This window comes from Camelus ferus, chromosome 9 (assembly GCF_009834535.1).
Source record: "Camelus ferus isolate YT-003-E chromosome 9, BCGSAC_Cfer_1.0, whole genome shotgun sequence".
Lineage (NCBI taxonomy): Eukaryota > Metazoa > Chordata > Mammalia > Artiodactyla > Camelidae > Camelus > Camelus ferus.
Window position 1 is genome coordinate 54,607,016 of NC_045704.1, and position 25,612 is coordinate 54,632,627.

Consider the following 25,612-nt stretch of genomic DNA (forward strand, 5'->3'; position numbering starts at 1 on the left):
GCCAGGTGCATAGTAGGTGCTCAGGAAAAGGCAGTCATGATGATTCTAAAGCCAAATACAACATTTCTAGAGTCAAATACAACATGGAGAAGCAGCGGTTTTGAGGCTGAATAGTTCTTTTGAAGTTTACTGCACATGAAATGCTCTTCAAAATGAGCAGAGTAGGTTTAGTGATGCTTCATCCATCTGCCCACCCACCCATCCATTTATCCTTCAGTCTGTTCACCTGTCTGTCCATCAGTCCATCCATCCGTATCTGTCCATCCACCTATCCATTTATCCACCTGTCCATCCACCTACCCATCCTCTTATCCATGTATCCATCCAATCATTCATTCATTCATTCATTCAGCGTCATCCAGACTTTGATTTAACATTTATCCGAGTCTTATGGACACAGTGGTGAATAAGTCAGACTCACCCTGACCTCACAGAGCCTACAGACTGGAAAGGAAGAGGGACAAGATAGGCGATTACAGGACACTGTGACCTGTTCAATGAGCTGTCATCACCTGATGTGATCAGGGTGGCGAAAGGGAAGGCACCATTAAGACAGGCATTCCAGAGCTGGCATTGTGGGTGAGACCCAAAAGGTAGAGTTCAGCAGGCCCCTTAGGAAGGGGTTGAAAGCAGAGCGTGATCCCTGGTGCAATGTACACACCGTGTGAAAGCCAGATGAAAAGCAAAGCCAGCCAGGCTATGCAAAATGATGCTTCAGTGACAAGCAGCCCCCAATTCTAAGTGGCATAAAACAGCAAAGGATGATTTCTCACCCATGCTGCACGTGCATCATGGGTCAGATGTGAGTCCGCAGCATCTGGATTGTTTCTGGTTGGTAGGACAGGGGGCAGGGAACCGACTAAATCATGCACTGGCTCTTCGAGGATTCCACCAGAAGTGACACAAGTCACAGGGCTGTGAATTCCTACCACGTGCTGGAAGGAGAAGCTGGAAACATTGGGAGAGGATATGGATGAGACCACGGCAAGTCTGGTCTTAGTTTCCTCGTCAGAAACATGGCGGGAGAAGAAAGGCTGGTCCACCGTGTTTTCCGAAACTGCCTGCACAATTGTGTGGGGAGGGTAGTGTACCAGTGTGTACATTACTTGGGTGTGAGTCTGTCGCTTGTTTCAGGTTCTCAAAGCGTTTCAGGTTCCCATGAATCCTCAAAAGACTGAGAACCCCGGGACTGGGTGATCCTTGAAATCCCTTTCAGCCTGTGAATCAAAGAGCCATTTGTTACAATGGACGAATGAGCCAAGGCCTCTGTCTTCCTCCAAAGTGCAGCTAGCATGGAGCAGGGCAGGCACTGTGGCCACTTCCCCTCCCAGCTGTGCTCTGGAGGAATGAGCCCGCAGGGGTGGGTGGGAGACGTTCGCTGTCTCTGCCTTTCAGGGAAGGAGGCATGGGAGGCTGAGTGGCATCCTGCTTCCTCGGGCATCTCGAGCTTTGCCTTACCTATAATTAATTTACTCGGCAAACTTCCTAACCCCCAGCCTCACTGGGGAGGCAGCAGTTAATCCCAGTGGATCCTGCCTCCTTTCCCAATCCTGTGGGTGGGACAGATAAACCTCAGGGAGTAGGGGTAAGGGCTCCAAGAGCTGGGAAGTCGGGGAGGGTGGGTGGTCCTGGCCAGGGCTTTGGGGAAGGCAAAGGGGTTTCCAAAGTGGAGAAGAGTAGGCGAGTGCCAGTGAAGAGCGGTGGGCAGTGGGGAGATGGTGTGGGCAGCTGTGAAAAGCAGGACACAGCAGACCCAAATGAGACCTGGGGATAAGGCCAGGCTGGACACAGGGCAGGAGAGATCTGTGGAGCTGTTCCTGCTCAGCCGCCAGCTGGGCACACTGAATGAGGTCTGGGCAGGACCAAAACCACCTGGTGTGTAAGCCCTGGGACCTGAGGGATGCCAAGAGGGTTCGTGGTGTTACTGGGAGAAGCTGGAGCTCTGGGAACTGGCTGGTTCCTTCCGGAGAGACAACTGCAGGGAAATTGCATCGGAACATCCATTTTTGACAAGGAGGAAGGACCTGGTGGGGCCGTGTGTATCCATCAGGACTCTGGATGCAACCAGCCTATGTGGACTCAGGCTGCCGCAAGCAGGAAGGGAAAATACCAGAAAGATTGCCAGGATCCTGGAGAGCAGGCTTAGAAAGTGGACTGGGGCCAGTGGGAAGACAATGTCACAGCCCAGTAACCACCTCCACAGGAAGACGCAGCCCCTGCCTCATAGTGAATTCTCACCCCCTCATCTTGACGTCACTTGCTTGAGACCCAGAGTCGTGGGCAGGAGCTTCTGATTGCCCCAGCCCAGATCACCTGCTCACACACAGCCAAGGGACGGGCCGAGAAGCCCATTTAAAGGTCTTTAACAGGGGCTCCTACCAGAGGAGTCCCCCTGGTTGGAAAGGGCTGGGCCTGGTCACAGGGGACACAGGTCTGTACTGGATTTGGTTGCCGAGGCAGCAAAACGAGTCCCTGTCCACCACTACTACACCCGCACTGCTTTCCATTTTCTTGCACGGTTTGTGTTCTCATGCACCCCACCCTGGTGGTACTGGCCGTGCTACTCAGAGCCTGGGATTTGGACATGAGACCCTGACCTCAGGGATTTTACAGTCCTCTTTTTCATTCATTCGTTCGTTCAACACAAATTGATTAATCTTACCATTCTAGAGATCTGAATCCAAAAACAGGTCCCACTGGGCTAAAATCAAGGTGTTGGCAGGGCTGGTTCCTTCTGAAACTCTAGGGAAGAATCCATTTCCTTCCCGTTTCCAGCTTCTAGAGGCCACCCACATCCCGGGATTTGTGGGCAACCTCTCCTTCCATCTCTGACTCTCTGACCTCCTGCCTCCGTCTTATAGAGACCCTTGTGATTACACTGGCCCACCCAGGTAATCCAGAATAATCTCCCCATCTCAGAATCCTTAACTTAATGACATCTGCAAAGTCCCTTTGCACCAAAGGTAACACACTCACAGGGGATCAGGACGTGGACAAGCTTTGGAAGTCTCTCATTGGATCTACCATACCTCCTCTTCTCTCTGGCCACCTTGGTGTGTTAACAAGCAGAGAAATAGTTGTGGACTAGAAGCATGCTGGAGCCGGCTCACACTGGCTTGTACCAGCTCCTGAGAGCAGACCACGGTCATCTCTGCTCTGGTCCAGGAACATCCCCTGGTAGCATGGAATCAGCCAAGGTGGCATCACTCACAGCATGGAAGTCCGCACACGCTGTGATCAGGGCTTTTTATGCGGGAGAGCCTGTCCTTACACGCTTATCAGTGCACCGCTGGCCATGGCTCCTGTAGGTACAGATCCCTGCTGTTGGTGGAGTTTTGCACGTGCTGGGTGCTGTGCTCAATAAGCATTTTAGATGGATTATCTCATCATTTGGGATCTTTGCACCATTCTCTCTGAGCGTGAGATGTATTTTGTCACCCTAATGAACAAGAATTTTCATGAGGCCACAGCTCAATCAACTCTGACCACGGACTCTCTGGGGTGCTCTGGTCCCCATGGCAGACTCCCCTTCTACCTCCACTGCCCCAGTCAGGTGTCATAGGCTTTGCGTCATCCAGGGACTTGCTCCAGGTCACACCGCTAGACCTCGGACTTGAACCCAGGTCTCTTGGAGACTTGGATACCGCAGATGTTCCTGCATCACAGAGAGGGTGTCTCACAGCCTGCTCCTCCCTCAGGGCAGAAACTCAGACTCACCTTGCCTCCAGGTGCTGGTACAGGTCTGTTAGGGTTCGGAACGAGTCTCTGAGCTTGCCCACGGGAGCCTAATGCCTGGCTGCTCGGGCCACTGAACCGGTTCATTGATTCCAGCCCAGAGATTTCCCCAAACTCTGCCCTAGGAGAGCACCTCATGTTTCATCGATGATTTGGAGGGTGTAAATCTACAAGAGCTAAATCTCCTTGAATGAGGGTGACCTGAAGTTGTACACGTGCTTCTGTGTGGCTCAGGGACAGAAGGTGGACATTCGTACTTGGAGGCAGTCTCTGGCCTTGGTCAGAGTCCCTTGACTATCAGGGTCAGGGTCACTTGGAGCGGAGAATTGTGGGGTCAGGCAGGGAAGGGACATTGCATTTCTGCCTTGGGAGTGGCCAGCGGCAGACTTGAAATGCTGTAACACTGGCCTCAGCATGACTGCTGGGTTCAAGCCCTGGCCCCACACCTACTGCCTGTGAGCCTGTGGGAGAGTTTAACCCTCCCAAGCCTCAGTTTCCTCATCTGTACCATAGGGATGACAGTGCTGACAGTGCCAGCTTCCCAGCATTGACTTTAAAGGACTGGATGAGCCATTCCACACGTGGGCTTAGCACTGTGTCTGGCGCACATTAAACATGCCATAAATACTGCTCTTGCCATCAGCAAATCTGCTAGACCAGGAGTGAGAGCAGCGTGACGCTGAGTGGCCCAGAGTCTCTGAACTAGTGTGGTGTGGATCACGGAAGGTCTTGTTCCCCACATGGTAATTTTTTAATGTAGTTCTGCTTGAGTTCAAGACTGGGTGCGTTCTACCGTGGCTTTCTGCACTTGGCAGGAGGTATAGTGGTTAAACCCACAGGCTTGGTAGCCAGGCTGCTGGGTTTAACTGTGGTTAGTTGACGTGAGTGCGGGGGGTCTCAGTTTTTCCCTTTGTGAAATAGACGCAGTGTTGCCCACCACATAGGGCTGATGTGAGGGCTGAGGACAGATGATGCGGATAACAAACACCCAGCGCCCGGAGCAGTGCTGGGAGAGCACCCAGTCCGCTCTGCCGTCATCATCCCACCACGTGCCTCTTCCTCACTCATCCTGGCCCCTCTGTGATCCTGAGTGAGTTGAAAAGCTCTTCCAGCCACAGTGTCTACCCAGCAAAACAAGTGCCCGGTAGCAGTGCTGTCTTGTTTCAGACAAGCCCCCCCGGGTGCCCGCTTCTGGTTTGGTTTTACACACAAGGGGTTCAGCTTGGTGCATCCCTTGGAAGGCTCAGCAGGGTCACAAGGTAGACCCCGCGGGACAGAGCAGGTAGGGCTTGCATGCTGGCCTGTAACGGTGCTCTGAAATGCTACAAGCCAGTGACTGGACCTTGCTGTCCTGTTTTTCTCATTGCAGGCTGCCAACAGCTACCTGCGGGACCAGTGGTTCCATTCTCTGCAGTGGAAGGTAAGTCCTGACTCGCTTGTTTGAGAGGCCGCCTTTGTCTCGACAGCTGAGTGTGGGCTCGGGACTGGTCTGTCCAGTGAGGGCAGAGGTCTCTTGTCTTCTGGTCAGCTCAGCTGAGGACCTTTGCTCGATTTGTATAAAAGCCCCTCGCTTCCCTCTTGGATGGTTGATACCTTTCCCCCTGCGATGCCGAAACTGCATTCCTGCCACATTGGCCCTTGACTTTGCCCATGAGCCTTGTAGTGTTTTGCCTGCTTCCAAAAGGATTGTGGAACCGCTTGCTATCAGAGCTGGGGCTGCCCTGAGGGGCTTGGGGAGCAGGACTTCAGAGGCACAAATGATGGGTTGAAAGTTACTTCCGAAGGTGGCACCAAAGGTAAATTTATCAGAGATGCAGACACACAACCATATATTTCCATAGGCTTCACTTCCTTTCCGTTATCTGGTTCTTTGGCCTAATTTGGTTCTAGCTCTGAAAGCTGGTCCAGAGCCTTCTAGCACATAGGGTGAATTAGTCCCCTGCAGGGCACTTTCAAGACCCAGGGGCCAGATCTACGAGAAGGGTCCTCCCATCCCCCTAGGGGGTCCACATTCTGCTCTGGTTCAGGACCCTTGCACCCTGTCTTCCCGTCTCTCCTGCCTTCTTATCTTTTAGTTTAGAACAAGCCATGGCAGGCCCTTGGCCTCGCAGAACCAGCAGGGTGTGGCTAGGATGACTGGTGCATGTCCTGTGCTGTCATCTCACACTAAGCTGGAGGATCGTGGGGTGAGCAGCCGGTCCTTTGCAGGGTTTGAGGCCAGATGCCATGCTGGGACAACCAGGGGACAGTCTGAATTCCTCTCGTGCCTCCAGAGGGGCTCTTGTTACAGCTGGGCAGAGGATAGTATTACAACCCCAGAAAATGACATTCCTGGTCCCAAGCGAGGGCTGCTCTCCTCCTTCCCTCAACAGCGGCAGGTCCCCTCGCTTTGTGCTCATGTGGCTGTCTCAGAGGCTAAGCGGTAGTGTCCAAATTGGAGCTGCAAAGGGAAAGGACTAGCACTTATTGAGCACCTGCTGTGTGCCAGGGCATGAGGCCACCTCACATGCCTCTTTCACCTTTGCAGCAGCCTTGTAAGGCTAGTTAGTTGTTATCACTGCTCCCATGTGATATATGGGAAAGGCAAGGCCAGGCTGGAGCCCAGCTCCCACAGCTAGTAAGGGCCTGGGGCAGGATTCAGACCTAGGTCTTTCTCATTCCTGTATGTTTCTGAGTGCAGGCAGGAGGCACCAGGTGGCAGCTAAGCAGGCAGGTGGCACATGCTGCTAAGAGCTTGATCTCTGCAGGGACATTGTCCCGAAGGCCTGGCTCTCTGCCGCCAAGTGTGTCCCAGGTCAGGACCTGTGGCAGGCCATCTGGGAGTCAAATGCCCGGGCAGTCGAGAGGGTGGTATGGTAGTCAGGAGCTCCCTGAAGGAAGAGGCCATTTCACTGCCATGGACAACGGCTACCCAGAGCGTTCCCTCTTCTGTTCTCCATGCAGTGTTTTCCTTGTGACTCCTCAGTAAAGGATTGCCTTGCTCAGGGTGGGGCAGAAAGTACTTGGAGACATACTGTCCACCTGACAGCCTCATTGAAAGGTGCAAAGATCAGTGTCAAAGGGAGAAGCTGTCTTTAGTGGCTTCTGCAGGGCTCTGCTTTCTGCCTTGCCCTGGTCCACATTTTCTTAACCATTTTCTGGAATCTATGGGAACACCTAAAAGGCAGTGCTTGTGAAATGTGTGAATATTATGCTGCTACAAGGGATGACTAAGGTGGTGGGCATAGCCAGCCACCTTTCAGGAAATCGTGACAGCTCAAAGGATGATTTAAAAGTGTACAAGATTGAAATGTACAAGTTCAGACGGCAGTTGTTGCATATAGGGTTCAGACAGTTGATTGAGCAAGTGCAGAGTTGGGGATCCCTGGGTTTCTAGCAGTTCTCATAAAGACCTGGATGTCTGCACTCAGTTTTGGTGGTGTTTGGTTTATGGCTGTTACATTTAATCAGTTAATTTTTTTTAAAAAAGGAAAGAAAGCATCCAAGAAACCCAAGTCAGGGTACCAAGGAATCAGCAAATGCCCAGCAGTGAGTGGCCCCTTTGCCAGGTGGTGGATGGTGACCTTTGTTCTCACTGTGCAAGCATTTGCTTGTGTCTCAGGCATGAGTAAGACACGGGTAGTTTTCCCCTTTTGACAGTGTCGTCTCCCCCTCCCCCCACCAATGATTTAGGTATGCTGCCACCAGGTGGCAGTGATACCTTAGTATCAGCAACTTGATTTCATTCCTGTGGCTCTTTGCCATTCAGTTTTTGATGAGTTTGGAGGAGGCAAGCTCTGCTTCCTTTGAAAATGGCAAGAAATATAAGGTCTTTTGGAGGTATGGCCGGATAGTGAAATGAGCTAAGAGACCTGGATTCGAATCCTGTTCTATAGCTGACTCGTCTTGTGGTTTGCGTAGATTCTACTTAGTAGTGTTCATTAATTCAGACGCAGTTTCCGAGTACCTACAACATACGAGGCATGGCTGGGCGCTTTCCTGTTCATGGTTATGCAGCAAATGACAAGGCTCAGAGAGGTCTAGTGCCTTGCCCATAGTCTCACAGCAGGTGTCAGGACCGATCTGTGCCTCATTCTAACTGGGACTCTTCAGCCCCCTCAGGATGTGTCCTGTTTGTCCCTGCTGATGCAGTCACTTTCTCCTTATTTACCACCAACCATTTTGGGGTTTCTTTTTCTCTCTTTTTTCTTTTCTCTATCTTTAACTTTAAAAAAAAAAACCAGTAGAATATCACAGTTTAGGATTTTAGAAATCCCACCACCTTAGCTTGAGTTGTAAAATTTTCTAAATACTGGCTTTATCGTTTTTTACCGACAGCAACATGTACACGCATGTTGTAGCTACTGTGCACATAGAGAATGCGTTCTTCTATTTGTAAAGAATGTTACCCATTGATTTATCGATTTTTTTTTCTATCTAGTTGTACTGGCATCTCCAGGGCATTCTGCACAGCTGTGATATTTCCTCCAAGTGGGCCAAAATTGGTATTTTGGGGCTTAAAAAACCTGCAGTTATTCCAGTGGTACGTGGCTTTCCTAGTTCAGTCTCCTCAACAAAACCTTATTTTCTAGTATTTAATTTCAAAAGGACAAGGGCAAGTGGGGGGGGGGAATACCTTAAAATGCTCTTAAGGGGGTCGATAATGAAAAAAAAAAAGGCTTGGGAAGCGCCGCTGTGGAATCTGCCTCGTATTGTGCAGTGGGACAAGGCAGGGTGTGAGGAAGGCACCTGTGTGATACTCTTGCTGCCCCCTCTGCTCCATCCCGGGGGACCTACTTCATCCCGGGAGTCCTGCTTCATCCTGGGGGATCTGCTGCATCCTGGGGGTCTGCTCCATCCCAGGGGGTCTGCTCCATCCTGGGGGTCTGCTCCATCCCAGGGGGTCTGCTCCATCCCGGGGGGTCTGCTCCATCCCGGGGGTCTGCTCCATCCCGGGGGGTCTGCTCTATCCCGGGGGGTCTGCTCTATCCTGGGGGGTCTGCTCTATCCAAGGGGGTCTCCTCCATCCCAGGGGATCTGCTCCATCCCGGGGGATCTGCTCCATCCCTGGGGCGCCATTGTTCCTGTGGCCTCAGCTCTGAGCTTCATTGGGTCCACAGGCCATCAGAGCTCACTAGAAGAGTATCCTCCATGCTAGGCATTGGGCTTTGAGCATTATCTTGTCTCACCGAACAGTTTGTTGTCATTGATGTTTGTGTGTGAGGAAATTTGAGTCACTTGTCCTGGGTCCCAAGGCCCCCAGAAGGGCAGAGACCCACAATGTCCCTGGGACCCCCTTCCCGGCCTCTCCTTCTCTCTCTGGGCAGCGCTCGTCTGGGAGGTCCAGAGGAGGCCTGGGGCCCACAGGAGGACGACAGGAAGGAGGGTGGAATGGGGTCACTCTGGGCAGTGGGGTGGCGGCTCCAGCCCTCCCAGGATCCGCTGGAGCCGAGCATGCCGACCTCAGGGCTCCCTAGAGGCCAGTCCTGTTTGGTTTGGGTGGTTTGGCCCCTGAGGCTAATTCCTGGGGGTATGGAAGCATAAACAGTTGCACTGAGTTAATGAGGCCTCATTTCTCACTCAGATGCACCTTGGAAGCCACGTCCTGTGGAGTCAGGCCTGTCACGTGTGCAGGGCTAGAAGGGGACAGACCTGGTTTGTGTGACAAGGCCAAGAGTGTGCTTCAGGCTGTGAGGGTCAGTGTGTGTTTACAAAGCTGTCAGGAGGTTGGCCTGTTTCTAGGCTCGAGGCAAGGGGCCCAGATGCACACAGCTGTGACGGACAGGCCTGGCAGGGAGGAGGCACACCTGTAAGGAGCTTTTGAAAGAGGCCCAAGAAGCAAGACCACCCACCTGCTCTGTGGAGTCAGTGCTTCTTGTGCCTCCAGCTCTGCAAAGTGCCTTCTCACTTCCTGAGAGGGGTTCCTCGCCGTTGCCCATAAGTCCTGAAACCCAAGATGATTTTATGCCAGGGTTGGGGGAGCTGGGTCACTGACAACAGCCCCAGGGCCAAGCCTGAGCCCTGGGGGCACGGAGCAGCCAGTGTGAGACCAGCAGCTGACCTGTGATCCTGTCACAAGGCTGCCGGGCAGAGGAATGCCCTTGGCCCTGGGAAAATCTCAGCCCAGGTTTGCATCCTTTCTGGCCATGGGCCCTGGCCATGCAGCCTCCTTCTCCCCACGCAGGGTTTCTCAGGCCCCAGGGGTGGCCACAGCTGGTGGTCACCCCCAGCCAGGGCCTTGTCCCTCACCTGAACAGAGTAGAAGGGTGAAGAAGACATAGGGTTCGTGCACGTGTGTATGAGTGTGTGTGTGTGTGTGTGTGTGTGTGTGTGTGTGTGTGTGAGTGAGGGGGTAACCTAGTTGGGTGCATTGGGTATGGAGTGTGTTTATTCAGGCCTCAGTCTTCCCTGTGAAATGGGGAAATTCCTAGCATCTCTTACTGGGTGGGTGTGAGCATGGGCTGCTCTGGATGTGAAGTTAGGAGGGAGCCCACAGGAGCCGGTATCAGAGCAGCCGGTGGGCAGGAGTGGGAGGGTCAGCCCCTGCAGTGCCTCAGTGTCTGTAAGATCTCGGAGGGGCAGTCTGTCCTCAGGAGGTGCAGGCTGTGGGCGCTCCTTCTGGGTTTTGAGCACCCCTGGGCCTGCCACTTTATGCACGTTTGCTCCCTTAATCCTCACGGCGGTTCCGCAAGGTCTTCCCTGTCCCGTCTCCTGGATGAGGGGACCGAGGGGACAAAGGACATTGCCAAGGACAGTGCTCCCAATGATGTCACAGTCTCACTTCTACATCGGGCCCTGGGCTGAGCCCACGCCAGAGTCCCCAGTGTGCAGGTGAAAACTGGAGGCTCGGAGGTGAAGAGCGTGGGGCTGGTGGCCTAGTTCTCTCTCCCGTCAGGCTGCCCTCTCGGGAATGCTGGACCCACCGTCCTGGTGCCCACACAGGGAGAGAGGCCCCGCTGGTGCCAAGGTACCTGGGGGAAGCAGCTCAGAGGAATAGAAGGCCCTCGAGCTGATGCCCCTCCCCTGATGGGGAGCTCAGGGAAAAGGGTGGGACCCTCCAGTAGGGGCTGTCACCCCCAATTCTGACTTTCCTCCTGGACCCTCCTCTGTCTCTCTCTTGGGCCTGGGAGCCTGAGGCCTGTCTTCCTGGGGGAAGAGCCACTTCCAGACCTGAGTTGGGGCCCCCAGATTACAGATCCCCCCAAATGCATGTCCCTTCAAACGCTACCCACGTCCCCGAGCCTCAGTCCCTCTCTCATCACAGCAGCCGGTGGCCTCACTACCCACCAAGGGGCACTCCCTCCTGTGCTGGGCAGGTGCCAGCACCTCGCTGCGTCACCCTGTTGAACCCTCACAACCCGGTGAGGGCACTGCGTCCTCCTGTTTCCTCATTTCACAGGTGCGGGGACCGAGGGTGAGAAGTTAAACCCCTTGCTCACACAGCTGTCGAATGGCAGAGCTGGGGTCTGAACACAAGTTTGATTCCAGAACCTGGGATCATAACCCCTGAGAACGTGGCTCCCAACTGCACACCATGTGCGTGCGCACTTAAACAGACACACCTACGCACACGCACCAGGCAGCTCTCCCCTCGCGCCTGTGGGGCGTGCTCCTGACTCTCCCTGTCTCCTGTCTGTCCTCCTGCCTTGTGTCAGGGGCAGCGGGGTTTTTGTCCTGCAAGGCATTTCATGAGAGCTTTACATTTTCCCCTGGATCTCAAGACATCACCGTGTGGATGATGTGAGTTAATTCACATCTCTGACTTGGCAATCCCCCAGCTGCCCTGCATGCCGCACAGCACACGGCACACTGCCTGGGCCTGGGCCCCAGAAGGGCAAGCTCAGGACCAAGCGCTCCCACATTTGCCCCAACACCCCATATCCCCAGATTCCAACAGCAAGGCTGTGTTGCCCGACCTCACCTGGCTCCTGGTCCTGCTCTGCTCTGGGTCACACGCTCCCATGTGGCTCTGGCTGGGCCCACCTTGTCTGGAAGGAAGACAGTGACCCCTCTTTCACCTCCTGCCACTTCTGAGTGGCCTGTCCCTCCTGCCCCACCCCTGTATCTCCCCTTTTTCTCTGCCCTTTTCCACCAGTTGTGAAAACACCTTTACAACCATCTCAAGGGCAACGACTGCTCTGCTTCTGCCAGTCCCCACCTGATGGTGGATTTCACTCCTGGAAATGCCCTTCCAGGCTTCATCCACCTCTGCATAGACCTTTTGGCTGCTGTGGCTAGCTACGCAGATGGTCCTGCTTTGCATAGAGTTGCAGCTTAAATGCTTCAGTGTATGTCCAGCCCCAAATGAAGAGGCTTCCTGATGGCTGCATGACATTTGTGAAGAGGTCGTGGCATAATTTACCAAAAGACCTGCTGTTGTCAGGCATTTGGACTGTTCTCTCTTGTCTGTTACAGATAAGGCAGTCCTGATGGTCCCCTGCAGCCAAGATCTACTTCTTTTGAACTACTTTTTTAGGGCAGGTTTCCAGAACAGTGATTACTGGGCAGAGAGTAGGGATATTCTTTGTGGCTCTTACCACATATTGCCAATCTGCTCCCCAAATAATAATTTCTGTAGTGTCTACAGGGAGAGCTCTGGGCCAGACTGCTGGGTTCAAATCCTGGCTCTGCTGCTCACTGACTGTGTGACCCTGGACTAGCTGCTTTCCTCTGTGGGCCTCCTTTTCCTCCTGAATAAGGTGGGAGATCATAATAAGACCAAGAAAGTTAAGTGGGTTAATGGCGGTAAAGAACTTAGAAGAATACTTGGAAGAATAAGCATTGGATCAATGTTAGTTATTCCTATTCTTCTTTAGTGATCAAGGCCTCTGTTTCCCTTTGTGTAGAAAGGTTCCAAAAGACAGGGCTCCAGAAGAAGGGAGGCACATGCATAGCATGCATACCTCCAACCCCCAGTGAGCCCATGACAGGCATCACTAATCAATCGCTGCACTCTCTTCCCCTGAGGCAGAACGCTTCTCGACAAAGTCCCTGCTGGTCAACCTGAGTTGACGGAGGGAATGAAAGCTTCCTACCATCCCCACCTTTAGTGACCTCGTGGAGACTGAGTGTTACTGGGAAGCCACATCCAGTCCCGTTGGCTCTGGCCTCTGTCCCTGGGGCCTGAGGCTTGTTCACAGGAGCTGTTGTTGAGCTTCCTTTTCTCCTCTGCCTGGGACCGTCCTGAGTGTCAACTGTCCTGCCTCTGAGCAGGAAGGCAAACCAGGGAGCAGGGCGATGGGGGGAAGGAGTTGGCCTCTGTCCTTTCACAGGCCCAGCCACAGGTCTGCTTCCTCCAGGTTGAAAAGGCAGGAATTCCGTCCAGATTAGTTTCTGGCACTTGGTCAAAGAGGGCTTTGTGTTTCCTAAAAGGGATCAGAGGGATTCAGCAGAGAACTGTGGGGGGGGGGGAGGTTTCCCACTAGGCAGGGGGCCCATCACAGTCCAAGACTTTGGGAGGGGCCTCAGCGGGAGGTACAGCCGGTGGTGGAGCTGAGCCCCAGAGAGCAGATGTCCTCACACAGGTGAGTCTAGCCAGGCCTGCTTCTCCAGCACCTGTGCTCAGTGGACCCGAGGGGAGGCCCCTGGGGGTCCAGGCTGTCAGTCCCCCTGGGAGGACCACATTCCCCAGTGACGCCCAGCCGCATCTCATGGCCCTCTGTGGGTCATCGGGGACCCTGTAACTAACAACAAGGAGGGCTTCAGGGATTGAAACTAGCAAGTGGCAGAGGACAGGACAGCCTAGGGAGGAGAGCTCACGCTCTCAGGGGCTTTCTTTACAGTGAACGGAGAGAACAGTTACTAGGTATCTGCTAACACCAGGAGCCATGCTGGGGGGCTCTGATGTGTGCTCTCTTGCGGTCTTCTCAAGGTTTGATTAGGCCCATCTTGAAAGAGGAGCTGAGACGGCAGAGGGGCTTATCCACAGCCAGAACCAGGCACAGCTGGGATCTGAACCCAGTGTGGTGGGTCTCTGAGCCCAGCCTCCTCCTTCTGACTGGAGGTGGCACTGCCTGGGTCTGGAGAGGGTGGGGGTAAGGATGACGTGGCCCCATGTCTGAGCCCAAAGAGGCAGGGAAGCCACAGGCGAGCATCAGTCCTCGAAGTGGTCCTCACTTTCCCCAACCAGATTTCTCTTTGGAATAGACATGGGGCATTTTGTTCTGTTTTTAAAATAAACTTCTCATTAAAGGATAGCAGAATTGATCTGTGTGACCACCCAGATCAAGACACAGAATATGACCATCTCCCTGGAGTCCCCCGGCCCCTCCAGTCCTCACGCACCCCCACCCCCACCACAGGAAGCCATGCTCCTGCCTGCTGGCAGCACAGCGAAGTCCCACACGTATTTGAACTTCATATAAATGAAATCATGCAAGCTGAACTCTTGTGTCTGGCTCCTTTGGCTCAAAATTATGTTTATAAGATTTATCTATGCAATATATAATATCCTGTATACTAATAATTTATTCATTTGCTTTTCTGGATAGTGTTCTGTTAAATGAATAGACTATTAATTTCTTCATTCTGTTATGGATAGATATTTCCAGGCTGGGGCTCTTATGAATAGAACCATTGTAAACACGTCTTTTGGTGAACATATATTTACATCTTGTTGAGCTCAGGCCATAGGGCAAGCAGGGTGTCCCATTTGGTGACACTGCCCAGCAGTCTTCCAAAGTGGTCATGCCAACTCATACACCTGCCAGCAATATACAGAAGTACTAAGGCGGGGCATTTAAAAATTACACTTACAAGATTTTCTTTTAATAGTGAAAAGGATGAAGGAAACTGAAAAAAATCCCCACTGTCCATAAACCTCTGTTAACAGTTTAAGTTTTAAAAAATCAACTATACTTTTTTTTGAAGTATAGCTGCTTTAAAGTGTTGTGTTAGTTTCAGGTGTTCAGCATAGTGGTTCAGTTACACATACATACATCCTTTTTCATTATAGGTTATTATAATATATTGAATATAGTTCCCTCTGCTATACAGTAGGACCTTGTTGTTTATCTATTCTGTATATAGTAGTTAGTGTCTGCTACTCCCAAACTCCTAATTTATCCCTCTCCTCCTTTCCCCTATGGTAACCGTAAGTTTGTTTTCTATGTCTATGAGTCTGTTTCTGTTTTATATATAAGTTCATTTGTGATTCCACATATAAGTGGTATCATACGGTATTTGTCTTTCTCTGACTTCACTTGGTATGATGATCTCTAGGTCCATCCATGTTGCTGCAAATGGCATTATTTCATCCCTCTTTGTGGCTGAGTAGCATTCCATTGTATAAATTTACCACAGCTTCTTTATCCAGTCACCTGTCGATGAACATTTAGGTTGTTTCCATGTCTTGGCTGTTGTAAATAACGCTGTTATGAACACTGGGGTGCATGTATCTCTTTAAATTAGAGTTTTCTCTGGGTATATGCCCAGGAGTGGGATTGCTGGGTCATATGTTAAGTCTATTATTAGTTTTTCAAGGGACCTCCATACTGTTCCCTATAGTGTCAAGCTATAATTCATACATTAAAAAAATGCACACACCTTATCTGTTGGGGGTGGTGAGTTTTGACTATTGCATTCACCTGAATAATCAGCACCCAGACTCCCATCACCCCAGACAGTTCCCTCCTGACCACGTTCCAGTCAATCAATCCCTCACTCCCTAGATATCCACTATTAGCATTTAAGAAAAGTGACAGTCACACATGTACTTGGTAATTCTAAAAATTATAGAATGCACAGTCCCTCCTCCCTCAAGCCCATTTCTGAAAGGCAGCCCTGTTAGTCTCATGGGGCCTTTTAGAAGGTTTTTATGAAAATTCCTTTTGAAACTCCACACAGATTTTATTATCCACACGAGGTGTTCTTGCTCCTTTACCCTTTAATTACGTATCGCGGTTGAGCTCACACACAAGCTCACGCAGCACATACAGATCTACTTTTTTCTTTTTATGGTTTCGTAGTATTTCATGCAGACAAAGGTCAAGCCAGATGGGACTTTAGATCTTTCAGTGAAACTGTTTTCCAGATGGGAAGCTGAGTTTCTGCGAGAAAGGACAGGCCTTACTGAGCACCTCCCATCCACGGACCAAAGGCGGCAAGAAGTTCTCTGTGCCTCATCCTCGCTCCTTCCCATCCCTCTAACCATCCCACTCAAAAGGTCAAGAAGATGTAGTCCAGGAGCCCGGGGTGGAGTGACCCTCCTGGCCCCAGAGTGGGAAACAGGGGAGCTGGCTTTGCACCATGGCCCTGGGACCTCAAGCCTGTCCCTGCCCCTGCTGCCCCAGCCTGGGCTTCCTCAGCCCCACTGGAGAGCCAGCCCCGGGCTTGGGGACAGCAGACTGCCCAGCCCCTCCTGCATGAAGGCCTTCCCTGGGCCTCAGGCATGGCGCATGATAGCCGGCTCTCCAAACAGGAGAGAAGCGCATTTGTGGGTTGTTTGTCTCTCCCAGACGAGGAGGGGGACCAGGGCCTCAGCGTGTCATCCCACGCACGCTTTGACGGGGCTGATGAGTCACCGCACCACACAAGGAAGTTCTCCACGTAAATGCTTTGCGGGTGAACTTGTTTTCTGCCCTTTAAGGGAGAGTTTTTTTCCTCCCTTTCTCTTTCTTCAAATAAGTTTTTAAAACATAGATGCGAAGCAGTCTCTTGACCAGGAAGACCTTCTGTTCTCAGGAGTCTGCAGGTCCCTTCTGCAGCTGCGTGGTGGGCAGCTCGGTGGGCCGTGACGGGGGCCGGCCTTGGAGGGTGGGCAGCCTTCTGTTCTGTGTTCTGTGTTTGCCTCCGAGGCTCCTGCCTGCCTGTTGGCTCAGAGACGAGGCCAAACAGGGCCTCCAAAAAGAGCAGCACTTGTCCCCACAGAGGGATTAGGTCCTCACCACCCGGCAGTCAGAAAATACGCAGCAGGCAGCCAACTCTCTGGATGGAAAGGGGTTAGGGAGATAGGCTAATTGATCTGGAGACAAGGGTAAAATTGCTCTGGCCCTCGGGGCCCACACCCTGCTCCCAGAAGGACCCTGGTTCTGTCTTGGAACCAACAGACAGTTTTGCAGAAACCTCTGAAATGGACAGAGAGCCCCTGTCAAGGCTCCTGAAGCCACTCGATAGAGCCTGCCGGCCTTGGCAGCAGAGGAGGCCACAGTGGTCTGTGTCTGGCGAGGGCTGGAGTAACAGTGGGGACCAGGCAGCTGCGTGGACAAGACCCTTTGGCAGAGTGGGCCGAACCTGACCTCTGGGCAGGAACAGATGTGTGGGAGCGTGTGGACTCTAAAAAGCACAGCTGGGAGGTCAGGGCCAACTCAACATTGGCCGAAGGTGGTGGACTGGAGCGGACTGTTGGTGACTGCTGGCTCTGGAAGCATCTGTGTTGAACTTTCCATCTCGGGTGGTCTTTCTTTCCTTTCAGTCCTCTCTGCCACCATAGACCCAGGGGTTTTGGACCATTGCTCAGTGGTTCTCAAAGTGAGGTTCCCAGTCCAGCAGCACCTGCATGGCCTGGGAACTTACTAGAAATGCAAATCTTCTGTCTCATAAACTGAAGGTGGGAGAGGAGAGTGTAGCACACTGTGTTTTACATGTCCTCCAGGTGATTCTGATACACGCCACAGAGGGAGAGCCACTGCCACAGCTTGAGGAAAGGGGAAAGAAGCAGACATTTATTATGGGTCTACTATTTTCCAGCCATGTCATCTGTTACCCTGTTTAGGCCACAGTGTCCCTGGGAGGTGGGACTGTGTCCCCTGGTTACAGGCTAGAAAACTGACCTCAGGTTCAATAACTTTCCCCTGTATCCCAGCCGGAGTTGCCTGAGATACCGAGTTCCCCTGTATCTCAGCCTCAGCTGAGTCCCTTACGCCCTATAACTGGGTTCCTCTCAGTTTGAAATCAAGGGTAAACAGCTTTCTGGTGGCTCTGCCAGTGTCTCCGCCACTTGTGTGGCAACTTAGACTTCACCACTGTGAATGCCCTCAAAGCCCCCCCCCGCCCCTGACTCCATCTCGACCTTCTCCTTGGCCTGTCTGAGGGGCCTTCCTCTGCAAGGAAGGAGCAGCCCCCTGTAAGTCCTGCCTCCTCACAGGACCCCCGACTCGGGAAGGCAGGAATACGCCCGGCCTTTGGCCCAAGTGCACCTTCCTCACCTGCCTGGGCACACACACTGGAGATCAGCTGTCGGTGAGTTAATAAGCCAGGGTGCTCATAAATTTGGACCCCTGTGGCGGGAGCCATGGCCCCAGCCCAGAGGAGGCAGCCCGACAAGGGATGGAGGCTTCCCTCACAAAGGGATGAATGGGTCAGAAGCCCTTTGAAGTACTGCGAGCCCCAGATAAAGTTCTTAGTCAAATAAACAGCGGAGGCCCCTGTTGAGATGCTACCGGCTTGAAGCTGAGCCGGGGAACTCCTTATTTGGGAGAGAGATTTCCCTTCTTCAGGCCCGAGGGAAACAGCCCAGTGCTGTCTGTCCTCTGCCTTTCAGGGGAGCGAAACTCACCCCAGCTGGCCTCTCCCACATTGCAGAGGATGTACCACATTTGCATTTTTAAAAATTTTTTTGGTGAATTGCTATCCACCCGGGGTGTTTCCTCAGAAAACTGACGTTTCCTTTTACTGATTAACAAGCAGCCCCCACGGTGGTCTTCAGTATCAGGTTGGGTTCTGCACGGCGCGGGGCTCCGAGCACCCATAACATCGTCGGAAAACATCAGTACTAGACAATAATAGGATCTTCTTAAACAATGTTTTAAAAGTGGGGTCCCACCCACTCCTTGGGTCGAGTTCGTAATAAAGGAGAGGCAGGACAAGTCTCTGAGTACACCAAAGCCTGGGAACATGGATGGACTTTGGACTTGGGGACCATGGAAGTATGTGCTGGACCGAGGGGCCACCTCAAGGCAGGCAGTGGCTGCTAGGGAAGATTTCCTTGACACAGAGTACCTAGTAAAGGGACCAGCTGTCTGATCGGAGAGGAGCGTGTGGTCACTGATAACATGGCAGTCACAGCACTGGTGGCCACTGCTAGGGACACCATCAGAGCATTTGCACAGAGGGCTGGGGTCAGGCGAGAGGACTTCTGTTTGCTTGGTTTTCATTTTCTAAGTGTGTCTGTTGCCTTTGCCCAGTGATATTTGAGGTGGCTTACAAAAGCACACAGCATGGGGAAATCTGTACTAACTGATTTGGGGCGACTTCCACCAGGTGTTAAGGGAGAAAAAGCAAGATGTGATCCCTTTTTTGTAAAATGAAGTGAGAAACAAAACAACAAAAGCTGAGGACCCAAAAATCTTTATATATATTTGCATTTGATGATGTAGGGCCTTGGGGAAAGATCTGAACTGATACATACCAGGGGTTGGCAAACTGTCCACCCCACAGCCTGTTTCTGTAAGTTAGAGCCCCACCCATTTATGCGCCAACAGCAGCCCATGACCAGAAAAGCCTGTTGATATTTGTAATCTGGCCCTTTACAGAAAATGTTTGCTGACCACTGACGTATGTCATGGTTTTAGCATGGATTCCGGGGTAAAGGAGGTACAGTGAGGGGCAGAGGTGAGCTTATAAACAAGCCGACATGTATGATACAGGCTAAATTTATGTGCACTGTTATATGAGGGGAGGGCTGCATGTGCACACAGAAAGAATCCACGACGCAATGGTCCACCAGCGTACAGCTGTGCGGGCAGTGAGTGCACACTGTGAGCTCCTGTGTTCTTTGTTACTCCCTTCCTGATCACTGAGCCGTACGATTCTAGTTCTCTGGTGAACGTGTATTATTTCAGAAACGAGGTAACCTACTAGAACACTGAAAAGTCAGAACGAATAGGATCTCAGATACTCTCCAGCCCCTTCTAAGAATGTGGGATTCTGACCAATTTGAGAATTCTGTGGAAGGGACAGTATCACCTCCGTGATCCCAGTTTCTGAAATCTTTGGGGTTTTATTTTCTTTATTTCTTTTTAATGAAATGTACAATACATGGGTGTGTCTTCCTGCAACAATTTGAAACATTACAGATAAAGCTGAAGCTCATCTTGGCCCCCTCCCCCTGGGCCCTCCCTCAGGCCACTTCCCTCTCAAGGAGGATGACTGCCATCAGCCTGACACACGTCCTCCACTCCCCACCCATGTATGTGCAGCATATGCATGTGAACATATATGTACATGTGTATGTTTGCTTCCACACTGCACAGTGGCTCGTGGGAGTGGAATCTGGCAGATTTGTGAGCTCACTTTTGATCCTTTTAACTACTATCTAGTGTGACACTGCATGTGGGCCACAGTTTGTTCTAGCATTTAGGGGCTTCTAGTCCCCTTTATTTTTTCTCAAAAGTGAAGTATCTTTAATCAATGTTCTACTGGCTCAATAAATACCATTTATTGAGCACCTGTAAGGTGCTGGGCATTCAGCCTGAAACATCACATTTCATCTTGTCAACAGCTGTGAGAGGCAGACACTCCTCTTATCCCCGTTTTACAGATGAGGAAACTAAGGTTCAGAAATGTGATATAATTTGCCTGAGGCTGCACAGCTTATAAGTAGCAGAACAGAAGTCTGAATGGAGAGGTGCACCATTCTGCACACACCTGGGGTCCCTGTTTGGGCCTTACCTGAGCCCCTGAGTTCCCAGGAGTCCATAGGCCGGCAGGGGAGGCACGTGAGCGAGGGCAGTGAGGGGTAGTATCGGGTGTGCCAAGCATGGGCCTGGGGAGCGCCTGCCTCCCCAGAGTTCTGTGACCAGGCCAGAGGTGCACGCGACCCCTTCCTGGGCACCACCCACGGTATTCCCCAGCCTCTGGGGTTAGGCTCTGTGGAGACGGGAGAGCATTTCCAGAATGCTGAGAGCAGGTCTGAGGCTGTACCTGTGACCCCAGTTCAAGCTCCCTTCATTGACTGTGACCCGAGACCGTGAGGTGACCCTGAAGAGGGCTCCTGGTTCACCTGGAGCGGGTTACTGTCCCCTCTACTTTGGGATCTTTCGTCCATACAGTGGGGAGTGGTCCCATCTGCCACGTTAGACTGGACCAGCAGTGCTGACCCCTAGCTGCAGGCTCATATCACCTGGGAATTTTTATACTTACAAATAAAACTTTTCTTTACTGTGGTGAAATAATATGTAACAGGAAACTTACCATTTTAACCATTTTTAAGGCTATAGTTCTATAGCATTAAGTACATTCATGTTGTGCAACTATAACCACCATCTGCCTTTTTCCGTAGCATGTGTCAGAATCCTCTACCTTTTCATGGCTGAATAATATTCCATTGTGTCCATATCCAACATTTGTTTATCCCTTCATTGGTAGAATATGAACCCAGATGCCTTGTCTCCACCTTGCCCCCAACGACCCCTGGATGAGATTGGCCTGGGGTTGGACTCTGTTATTGCAGGGTTGTTAAGCCTCCCATATGGTTCTTATGCATAGCCAGGATTGAGACCTCCTCTTAGGATGAGCTTAGCTCACTGCCCGGCCATAGGAAGCCCTGGGTTATCAGCTGGCGTGATGGAGTTGCCAACTATTGGCTGATGTGTGACCCCAGAAAAGGAAAAGGAGCTCTGTTTGCTCTGAGCCAGAGCCCACCTCATGACTCCTCTTTGCTGAAGACCGTAAGCCAGCCCAGTGCTGACGTCCTGCCTGAATCCGCCTAGGACTTCCCTCTGCAGCTCTCCCGGGTATCCAGGCAGCTCCTTACGGCATCACTGATGGGCAGGGTAAGCCAGGAGAGGCTGCTGAGAGCAGGGCCCGGGCTGTCACCTCCGTAAAAGTAAAATACAAGGGAAGGGTCAACTCGAATGGCTGAAGTGGAACAGCAGGGTGGCCAGGAGCCTGGCTCCCTGGACTCCACCTTGCTTTCCTGCTCACCAGCTGTGTGTTTCCCGTAACAAAGGACCACAAACTGGGTGGCTTAAAACAACAGAAATTTATGCTCTCACAGTTCTGGGCCAGAAGTCCAAAATCAAGGTGTTGTCAGGGCTGGGATCCCTCCAGAGACTCTAAGGGAGGTTCCTTCCTTGCCTCTCCCAGCTTCTGGCGGCTGCCACACTACTTGGCGTTCCTTGGCTGGTAGATGCATTGCTCCCGTCTCTGCCTACATCCCCACATGGCCTTCTCTCCCTGTGTGCGTGTATGTCTTCACATGGCCTTTTTATAAGGACACCAGTGGTTGGATTTAGGACCCACCCTAATCCAGCACAGCCTCATCTTGATAGCATCTGTAAAGACCTATTTCCAAATAAGATTACATTCACAGATACCAGGGGTTAAGACTTGGACATACGGTTTGGAAGGACACAGCTCAACCCACAACACCAGTGTGACCTCAGGCAAGGTTTTCATCCCTCGATGCCCCACTCTGTGTATGAAGGGGACAGTGTATGATGGCAGATGACACTGTCTGCCTCCGAGGGAGGAGTAGACCAGGCACTCCCAGTAGGGTTCAGGAGCATCCGTCTTATCTGGAAGCTACTTAAAAGTGCAGACTCCCAGGCCCCCTTGGCTCTGAGTTAGAATCTGCCTTTTAATAACCCCTGCCCCCACCCAGGTGGTTCCTGCACACAGAAGTGTTTGAAGCGCACTGGGAGGGTTAAAGAATTTGGTACAGTGGCTGCCAGCGGTAGGAGCATGTCGTACATGTTGACCATTATTTCTGATTTTTGTTCTCCTCCCTTTAACAAATACTGACTACCTTCCATGTGCCCTCAGCTGTTCCAGCCACCACACAAAATAGTGAAGAAACAGACAAGGCATGATCCACCCCACTGCCCCCACCAAAGAGACAAGAGCTCAGTGAGGAAAATGGCCACTAGAATTTTTCAGTGCAGTCAGACAGATCCGTGCGGTGGCAGGATTTTGCCAAGGATGCGGCAGGCCCCAGATGCCAGGTGGGATGTGGTCCCCAGCTGCGAGCCTGGCACCAAAGCCAGTTTATCTCCTCACCAGCCAGATGCGTGGTTGCCCAGGCAACAAGCCGATGCTCCAGAGACTGTGAGCAGGACGCTGTGCCCGAGTTCCTGCAGTTTCCTTGGAAGCAGTAATGGCGGCGGGGAGACCGCCTCCTGTGGGCACTTGGGGGCAGAGTGCCCAGGCTCTTCCCACTCTTTCAAACCAATTACCCATCTCCCCAGGACCCGGCTTTCCAGGCAGATATCAGCCCAAAGCCGGGCTGCAGCCAGTCTGGAATTGCCTCCAGGCAGTTGGGAGGCGAGGCTCAACTTTTGGATTTAAAGGGCTTCTCAGTTGTCCTTGCAGCAGGTGGCGGCAGCACCAACCGAGGCAGAGAAGGCACTCCTGTGTGCCTCTCGGTGTGACACGGTGGTCGGGGACTGAGGATCCAAAGCTAAACCTGGGCCCCAGCTCCAGCGCTGGCTCTTACTAGCTCCTTAACTTAACCCCTCACAGACTCAATTTTCTCATCTATAAAATGGAACTAATTATACTGCTCACGTTGTCGCGCGGTTGTGAGAATTTTAAATGGTGTTTTATACAAAGCACTCAGCACAGGGGCTGGCTTGTGGAGAGCCCTCCGAAAGTGACAACAGTTCACGCTCTCGTGTCACGTGTCGCAGCGTGCTATGCAGGGTGGTGGTTCCTGGAACACGGTAATCACTGGGCAGGTGGGAGCCAGCATTGCTGGAATTAGTGTCATGAGAGTGAGCTGAGCTGCGCCTTACCCTCCAGCCTGCAGGGGAGTACCAGGACTAGGCCTGTGTCTCATTTTGTGTCTTTTCCTTGACTCCCTTATCCTCCATAGAGCCAGTGCCTCACTCAGCGTGGGTGTCCCTGCACCCATCTTGAAAAAACCCAAGTCCCTGGAGGGTATTCGTTAATTAATCTATCTGTTAATTAGCTGGACTGGCAGTAACAGTTCAGTAACTGTGTTGGCTAAATTGGAGTCTCTGTGCAGAGTCCACGGGGGTGGGGGGCTGAGAGGTTATGAGTCAGGCATAGGGTAACGATCAAGACTTGAGGGCCAAATGGGTAGCTGGGGGATGGCACACATGGACCAGTCACAAGCTTGAGTTGTGGCTGAAGGCAAAGTGATGGTACTTGATGCTAAAAGGAAGCTATTCTGGCGGATGAAGGAGAAGGTCAAAAATGCTGAGTGTTGGGGGCCCAGAAGCACACTGGCTTGGTAGAGATGGTGCGTTACATGGCATGTTCAGCATTCACAGCCCCAGCGGGTCTTGAAGGAATGAGAGGGTCAAAGGAATCAGAGAAGCCAAAGAAGTCACCCAATTCATCACTCTCCCTGGGTGTGCAAGGGACCCTGGGGACAGCTCCCTGTGGACCTTGAAGGGAAGGTTGGAGGAGCTGGGCAGGTAGGCAGGGTGTTGCTGACAAGTTGGCCCTGGCACTTAAGTGTTGCCTGAGTGGTGAGAGAGGTAATGAGCACATCACTGGTCCTCTGAGGTGTGGGTGGCAGAGAGGACTCCCCAGGACTTCAGGACAGCCTGCCCAATGCAGTGATGAAAACGTTCTCTATAAGTGCCGGCCAGTATGGCAGCTACCAGCCACGTGTGGCTGTCGAGCAGCCAGAATATGGCTAGTGGGACAGAGGTGCTGAAGTTTCAGTTGTATTTCATTTTAATTAGGTTCAGTGTAAGCAGCCACATGGGGCAGATGGCTTTCGTGCTGGGCAGCACGGCTCTGGGTTGGGCACAGGAAAGAAGCCGTAAAAGCCAGCCCAGCTCCTGCCTGACTCCTTTTTCTTGGTGGCTCCAGAGGTGCCCCTGCAGCCTTTCCTTTAATGATGGGTGAGGGGAGCATGCGTGCTCGTGTAAGCCTGAGCCTCAGGAGGCTGCGGCAAGCGGCTGAGCGGCCGCCCCATCCCCGGGAGGCGTGCTTCCAGCACGTTCTGAGTCACGCCTCTCCTGGCTAGGGGCACCTTCCCGTGACAGCTCGCCTCCCATGGAGGAGCCGAGAGGCTCCGCTTCCCCAGGCCGGAGAACCTGGGTGCCTGTGACTGCCTCTGCCGTGGGAGCAGTTGCTGGAGAGATGGCGGATGTTGCCCAGGTAACGCCCCCTCCCTGGCAAGCAGAGGGTGAGGACTGCAATGGAGTGGCTGGCTCTTCCGCAAGGGAGGCAGGAGGCTCTTCCTGCTGTTGTTTCAGGAGTCAGTGGGGCTTAGTCACAGATGCCGGGAGCCCTCCTGAATCCCGCCTGCTCTGATCACTCACTCCCAGGACTTGGTAGGTGATAAGAGTGAGAGCTGCTATTCAGCCAGGAACCAGGCTAAGTGTTTATATATAACATCTCATGGAGTAGGCACAACAAGCCTTTGCTAGTGGTTCTTCTCATCCCTCGTTGCAGATGGGGAGAGTAGGGTGCCAGTAATAGACTGTAATTCCATGAGCACCAGGGCCTGTCTGCCCTGCTCACCGCGGGTATCCTTGGCACTTAATTCAGTGCTTGGCACACTGCAGTAGATGGTTCTTGGTAATTATTGTTGGATGATTGGATAGATGGATAATGCATGGATGGATGGATGGATGGATGGATGGGGAGTAGGCAGGTAGATGAATGGAGGGATAGATGTGTTAATGGGTGGTTGGATAAGTGAATAGGTGGATGGGTAGATGGGGGATGAAACAGAGCTTAGATTTGAACTGGTCTGCTGACTGTAAAACCTGCACTCAACCACAAAGCCGTACTGTCTCTAGCTTTGTTTGATGTCCTTCCACCTGCCTGGATTGCAATTTTTTTTTAAGCATCTTAATTGAGGTATAATTTACATGCCATAAAACTCACCTATTGTAAGCATATGAGTCAGTGTTTTAGTAAACATATAGTGTTGTGCTACCATCACCACAATACAGTTTTAAAAACAAATTTCCATCATCCTAAAAGATGCCCCTGTATCTGTTTGTAGTCTAATCCCTGTGGCCACCCCCAACTCCAG

At 52.1% G+C, this 25,612-nt stretch overlaps 1 protein-coding gene across 2 annotated transcripts in view; it reads left to right on the forward strand.

Annotated features, from left to right (window-relative positions):
- The window catches only part of CMIP (c-Maf inducing protein), a 222,913-nt gene that overhangs the window by 146,257 nt on the left and 51,044 nt on the right, over window positions 1–25,612 (forward strand). For both annotated transcript variants that reach the window (XM_032486844.1, XM_014558598.2), the window contains one exon: window positions 5,105–5,155. In XM_032486844.1, coding sequence (XP_032342735.1) covers window positions 5,105–5,155 — 51 coding nt within the window. The remainder of the gene's footprint in view (window positions 1–5,104; window positions 5,156–25,612) is intronic.